Raw genomic sequence first — 7,239 nt, forward strand, 5'->3', positions numbered from 1 at the left:
AGCTGCTCCAGATTCAAGTGGCGTTGGCAACAGCCAATCGTATGCGTAAGAATCTATGCATCAGAATTCTAATGGGGGCATAGACCAATCGGTGGCGTGAGGGGCGTCGACGTGTTGTAATTCACACCCCCCTGTGGGCTTACTCAGAGTTATTGCAAGAAATTCAGTTCTGAGAAGGGGAGTGCAAGGGTACGCGCCATACTCCATCCCGTGGAAGCATCCTATAAGGTTTGGACTATCTGTCGGCTATCTCGCTCGTTCAAGCAGGTCGCCTCAGAGCAGGTGCGCTTCGCATCGCGGGAGATCTGCCAGGAGGATCTTGGATATGTCTTCTTGCCAGAAAGTCATCAGAATGTTTTGAAATTTGAAAAGGAAGAGAAAAAAATGTGAGATTGGCTTTTCAAACTTGACTCGAATTTGCTGGGATAACCGCGCCACTTGTGCACGGGTGTGTGTGCGCTAAACAGGTTGCCAGTGATTTCGCGGCTTCTTTTGGGAGACTGCTATGCGCTGATGCTGAATAACTACAAGGGACCCATCCGTCTTGAGGAGTAGAAGGTGCGCCGCGCATCACCTTATTCTGCTTGGAGAGGCGCATCCACCGACCACCGACCACCGCAGTCCGCGCATGAAACTGAGCATTTCTTCGAATGGAAAGTTAAATGTCCGTAAAAGGCACTGCCTGATGCGAGAAGGCTCTGCCACTTACCTTTGACTGCTGTCACTGTCGACCCCCGAAACGGCTGTATTTTCGATGGGAGAGGTATTTTTTTGACACCAGCCTCCCGCCGGATCACTGCTATGACCAATACGGACGCCGTTTTATTGGAGTTAATGTCCATGCGAGAATAGAAAGGATTTGTAGCGGAGATGTGCGACAGCAAGATTCGATAGCGGGTAACCCACACACTCAGATCCGCGGAAGAAGAGGTGAGAGAATTCACACGATTCTCTATGCGTAATTACACGCCTATTTACCAAATCTAACCACTGACTATGACAATTTTATTTCAGATTATCTCCTATCAGCACTGCAGAAGTCTTTATTATGTGACACTGTTAGTATTACTATAACGATGCCCAAGAAAAAGGGCGCGTTGCTATAAAGTTACCAAGGGCAAGTGAGAGAGACATTTGGATACTCGTTATGCATATTATGTGGAAGGTCTTGAAGGATGGGGCTAAGTACTTCACTGCTTACAGTGGATGCGGCAGCTTAATCTTGCCATATTGTGCCCTTACTAATTACGATGGTGGACACATACCGTATTATTATTATTATTATTATTATTATTATTATTATAAATAATTACTATCGTAAATCTGGATAAAAATATAAATTTTCTTTTGCTTAGTATGTGGCAGTATTTGTATTTCCCCTCTGACATCAGTGTCGAATGTTAAGTGTCAAATGTGAAGTGTGTAATGTACTGTGTCTTGAATGTTAATTACAATAAGTATCATTATGGTGTATGTATAATGTAGTCTACAATTTATGAGCAGAACTCTTTGCTGCAAGTCCACTAAGTGAGTATGCCACCATTAGTAGTGAAGATTAGATTTGTGAAATTGAAGTGACATTTGTCTGACTGCCTGAGACCAAAGCCTCCTTTGTAATGAACTGTAAACACTGCTCATTTGCAGGGTCGAGCCTGGCTGCCACTTGGCTTCAAATGTATGGTCCCACGAAACCAATTCTCTGCTCACGTTGCATGGAGATCGCTGTTTGAGTGCACCGAGGCTGCTGCTGGGAGAATAACTGTATCGCCATCGCCATGGACCTGAAGGATTTTTATCTGCTGGCTGCCCTGGTAGCCTGCTTTTGGCTGGACCCAGCCATAGCGCAAGAACTCATCTACCCCATTCGGGAAGAGCTGCAGGAGAATGTGCTGATTGGAAACATACCAAAGGACCTGAACATCTCTCACACTAACCCCACCACCGGAGCCAGCGCTAACCTGGTGTACCGGCTGGTGTCGAAAGCCGGGGACAACCCTCTGCTGAGGGTGGTGAGCAACACGGGGGAGATTTTCACCACCTCCAACCGCATCGACCGGGAGAAGCTGTGCCCGGGCTCGTCCTACGAGGAGAGCGAGTGCGCGTTCGAGATCGAGGTGGTCATCCTGCCCAACGACTACTTTCGGCTCATCAAGATCAAGATTGTCGTCAAGGACACCAATGACAACGCGCCGATGTTTCCCTCGCCGGTCATCAACATCTCCATCCCGGAGAACACGCTCATCAACAGTCGCTTCGCCATCCCCTCGGCGACGGACCCGGACACGGGACCCAACAGCGTGCACAAGTACGAGCTGGTCAATGGCCAGAGTGCCTTCGGGCTGGACATCGTGGAGACGCCCGAGGGCGAGAAGTGGCCGCAGCTTATCGTGCAGCAGAACCTGGACCGCGAGCAGAAGGACACGTACGTCATGAAGATCAAGGTGGAGGACGGCGGCAACCCGCAAAAGTCCAGCACGGCCATCCTGCAGGTGACGGTGACGGACGTCAATGACAACCGGCCCGTTTTCAAGGAGAGCCAGATCGAGGTGCACATCCCGGAGAACTCCCCCATAGGGACCTCTGTGATCCAGCTCCTGGCCAGCGACGCGGACATCGGTGCCAACGCCGAGATCAGATATATGTTTGGCACGCAGGTGTCCCCTGCCACCAAGAGGCTCTTTGCCCTGAACTCCACCTCTGGCCTCATCACGGTGCAGAGGCCGCTGGACCGCGAGGAGACGGGCATACACAAGCTGGCCGTGCTGGCCAGTGACGGCAGCTCCAGCCCCGCCAGGGCCACGGTGACCATCAATGTCACTGACGTCAATGACAACCCCCCAAACATTGACCTCAGATACATCATTAGCCCCATTAATGGCACCGTGCGGCTGTCGGAGAAAGACCCGATTAACACAAAAATCGCCCTCATTACGGTGTCGGATAAGGACACAGACGTAAACGGCAAAGTCATCTGCTTCATTGAGAAAGACGTGCCGTTTCACCTCAAGGCCGTCTACGACAACCAGTACTTGCTGGAGACCTCAGCACTGCTGGACTACGAAGGCACCAAGGAGTACAACTTCAAAATAGTGGCGTCTGACTCGGGCAAGCCGAGCTTGAATCAGACAGCGCTGGTGAGGGTGAGGATAGAGGATGAAAACGATAACCCCCCTATATTTAGCCAGCCTGTCATTGAGCTGACTGTGAAGGAGAACAACAAGAGGGACTTATTTCTCACCACCCTCAGTGCCACAGATGAGGACAGTGGTAAAAATGCAGAGATTGTTTACCAGCTCGGCCCCAACGCATCGTTCTTTGACCTGGACCGTAAAACAGGTCAGCTGACAGCGTCCAGGGTGTTTGACCGCGAGGACCAGGAGCGGTACCTGTTTACCGTGACGGCGAGAGACAATGGCACGCCTCCTCTTCAGAGCCAAGCTGCCGTGATCGTCACTGTGTTAGACGAGAACGACAACAGCCCCAAATTTACCCACAACCACTTTCAGTTCTTTGTCTCGGAGAACTTGCCCAAATACAGCACGGTTGGAGTGATCACTGTCACAGATGCAGACGCAGGGGAAAATGCAGAAGTGTCACTGTCCATCCTTAATGACAATGAAAACTTCATCCTTGACCCTAACAGTGGAGTTATTAAGTCCAACGTGTCCTTTGACCGTGAGCAACAGAGCTCATACACATTCGACGTGAGGGCTGTGGACAATGGCCGCCCTCCCTGCTCCTCCGCTGCCAAGGTAACCATCAACGTCATCGACGTCAATGACAATGTGCCCGTTGTGCTCTCACCGCAGTCCAACACCTCATTCAAACTGGTGCCTCTCTCGGCCATCCCAGGGTCAGTAGTAGCCGAGGTGTTTGCTGTGGATGGGGACACAGGCATGAACGCAGAGCTCAAGTACACCATCGTCAGTGGGAACAACAAGGGCCTGTTTCGAATCGACCCAGTGACAGGCAATATTACACTTGAGGAAAAGCCCACAGTGTCAGACATAGGGCTACACAGGCTGGTGGTGAACATCAGTGACCTGGGCTACCCACGGTCCCTGCACACACTAGTGCTGGTTTTCCTCTATGTCAATGACACAGTGGGGAATTCCAGCTACATCTATGAGCTCATAAGACGCAAAATCGAGACGCCCATCGACCGCCCCATCGGCGACATGGGTGAGACCTACCAGAGCGGTGACTACCTCACCATCATGATCGCCATCGTGGCGGGCGCCATGGTGGTGATCGTGGTGATCTTCGTCACCATCCTGGTGCGCTGCCGGCACGCGTCACGCTTCAAGGCCGCGCAGCGCAAAAAGCAGGGCGCTGAGTGGATGTCGCCCAACACGGAGAACAAGCAGAACAAGAAGAAGAAGCGCAAGAAGAGGAAGTCCCCGAAAAGCTCGCTGCTGAACTTTGTCACCATCGAGGAGAACAAGCCGGACGACCCGGCACACGAGCCCATCAACGGCACCATCAGCCTGCCCGCCGAGCTCGAGGAGCCCAGCATCGGCCGCTTCGACTGGAACACCGCGAACACGGCGCCCACCACCACCTTCAAGCCCAACAGTCCGGACCTGGCCCGGCACTACAAGTCCGCCTCGCCGCAGTCCGCCTTCCACCTCAAGGCCGACACGCCGGTCTCGGTCAAGAAGCACCACGTCATCCAGGAGCTGCCGCTGGACAACACCTTCGTCGGCGGCTGCGACACGCTCTCCAAGCGCTCCTCCACCAGCTCCGACCACTTCAGTGCCTCGGAGTGCAGCTCCCAGGGAGGCTTCAAGACAAAGGGGGGCCCCTTGCACACCACCAGACAGGTAAAGGAGCACTTTTACTGGTCTATAAGCAGCGCGTATAATTGCTCCGTGCCACAGTACTAAAAGTGCCAATCACACACTGTTTAAGATGATGAAGTCTGGAGGGCAGGAAGACAGACAGAGGCGAAGAGACAGAAAGAGAGCGTGAGTGAGAGAAGGAGGGGGAGCGGGGATTGGGAGGGAGGGGTGTGGGAGTTGGTGGAGAAACAGACAATAAGCTCCCACCTTTAGCTGTCTTCATGTACGTTTTCAAAACCAAAAAGCAACATTCTCATCATTGTGGTTAGATTTTACAAAAGAGTAATCACAGGCACACTGCTGATGTCAATATGTAGCAGCTAAGCATTTTATCTCTGGTGTCTCTGTTTACTTGTTTGTTTGTTTATTTATTTTGCTTGCTTGCTTGCTTACCTGCTGAATTGAATGAAAAGTGAGCCAGGTAGAAAATTGCTTATGTTTGGTGGGATATATGATGTCAGACAGCCTGTGTCAGTACTTGATACTGTAGCATACGATACTAGAATGGTGATTTTTTTTGTTTGGCCTTCTGATTCACTGTACAAGAACACAATGCTATTCAGACTTTGTAAAAGAAACATTTTTTTCTTGCCTGTCTACTACAATCACTACTCCAACGTGTGCTTGGCCAAAAACCCAGCCGTTTGCGTGAAACAAAATCCCTGACACTGAACCCCCTCTTAAGCAGGCACTTTTCCCATCCAAGACGGGTCATTCTCTGATTGATCATTCTTCTGACTTAATTGTTTTTGTGTTGTTGTTTTTTTTCATATCCACACACTCTCAGACAATTCATCTTTCTTTCTTTCTTTTTTTCATCATTTTATAGTGTGTCTTTGATCTTTGTTTCATAAAGACACCATCCAACTTATTAGATGCAAACTATGCTACATACACTAATGTATTCATCCTGAGGAAAAAAGGAAAGCCGGCACTATTGTCGCTCTTCATGTTCTCTTTATTCTTGTTATTACCAGGCGATCTCCCGTACAGTCTAATAGAAACCACTCAGTCTATCGTTCAGTATTTCAAATGTAAAAGAGGTTTTTGACCAAATGAGATGGGGTACTTGCGCAGATGTCATTGATCCAAAATAAACTAATCTAACTGTAATCTGTGGGATAATCTGCAGGATTTAGATACAAAAAAACCTGATTTATTGTATGATGTTTAATGTATTAGTAAGAACAACAAATCCCAAACAAAGCAGCTACATTCGCCAAATCACAAAGATGACGGAACAGTCATAGGCATACCTCTGACTTTCCAGTAGCACAAACACAGACACTCAAGAACAGATCTGCAGCATAGGACAAACACAGCACACAATTGATCAACAACCACAGCAATGCTAATTTTTGGTTCCATTAGACTCACAAAAGACATTACGAACAAAAAATGAATGACTTAATTAAATGAAGCCTTACTTTCATACTATTATGCTAAAAATACCCATACTTATTCAGCCTTGTTAATCGCTTTTTTGTTCATAATGATGTGATGTGCACTACTCATTTTTTTTTTATGTTTAAGCTTTGTTGCACTGAACTACGGTAATGAAGGACCTAACCCTGGCTGCTATGAATTTTGAAACGTTCCCAACACTGAAAGGGAACGTGCATTAATGACTTTCAAAAAAAAATCTTCCTAATCCATTGGCTCTATTTGTTTTAATCACTTGAATTTGGATCTATTCAGAACGTAAACAAAGACGGCATGTCCTTCCGATATGATAGACCTCTCACTGCACTGAATGAGGGATAGAAAGAAAAAAAAGAGAAATGAGGGGAAGAGCATCGGAGAGCACAAGAACGAGAGAGTGTGCCAGAGAGAGAGCGAGCTAGAGAGCGTGTGAGAGAGAGCGAGTGAGTGTGTGAGTGAGCGAGAAGGAGAGAGAGAGAAAGCGAGAGATAGGGAGCCGATGAAGGCAAGTGGAACTCCACCTTAAGGGGGCAGTGTTGCTCTGCTAGGCTTCTCCTGGCCCACAGCCAACATGCAGTCTTGAATAGTAGAGGAGAGGGCAAGGGGAAAGAACCCTGCTGTGTGTGTGTGTGTGTGTGTGTGTGTGTGTGTGTGTGTGTGTGTGTGTGTGTGTGTGTGTGTGTGTTTGTGTGTGTGTGTGTGCGTCAGCTAAAGCGTATCCTCAGTGCGCTGAATGCACAGCAGATTGATAATAGCATCAGTGATGTGGACAGTAAGAGATGGCCATCAGGACAAAAAAAAAACAGGCCAGCGTGGGTGGCACTGTGAAAGTGTGTGTGTGTGTGTGTATGTGTGTGTGTGTGTGCGCGTGTGCGTGTGGGTGTGCGTGACAAAGTGTGCATGTGTTGCAGCTCCCACCGTCAAAGACTCTTGGGTCACTGTGTCTGTCCTGCATCCATGAGGTTGCTTTCAGCAT

The 7,239-nt window shown here is 49.0% G+C and overlaps 1 protein-coding gene across 1 annotated transcript in view; it reads left to right on the forward strand.

Moving 5' to 3' along the window:
* The first annotated feature begins 217 nt into the window (after positions 1–217).
* LOC134459668 (protocadherin-9) overlaps positions 218–7,239 on the forward strand; it is a 455,654-nt gene continuing 448,632 nt past the window's right edge. Inside the window, exons 1-2 of the mRNA XM_063212049.1 lie at positions 218–930; positions 1,645–4,823. Coding sequence (XP_063068119.1) covers positions 1,776–4,823 — 3,048 coding nt within the window. The 5' untranslated portion in view covers positions 218–930; positions 1,645–1,775. The remainder of the gene's footprint in view (positions 931–1,644; positions 4,824–7,239) is intronic.

Source organism: Engraulis encrasicolus, chromosome 12, assembly GCF_034702125.1.
Source record: "Engraulis encrasicolus isolate BLACKSEA-1 chromosome 12, IST_EnEncr_1.0, whole genome shotgun sequence".
Lineage (NCBI taxonomy): Eukaryota > Metazoa > Chordata > Actinopteri > Clupeiformes > Engraulidae > Engraulis > Engraulis encrasicolus.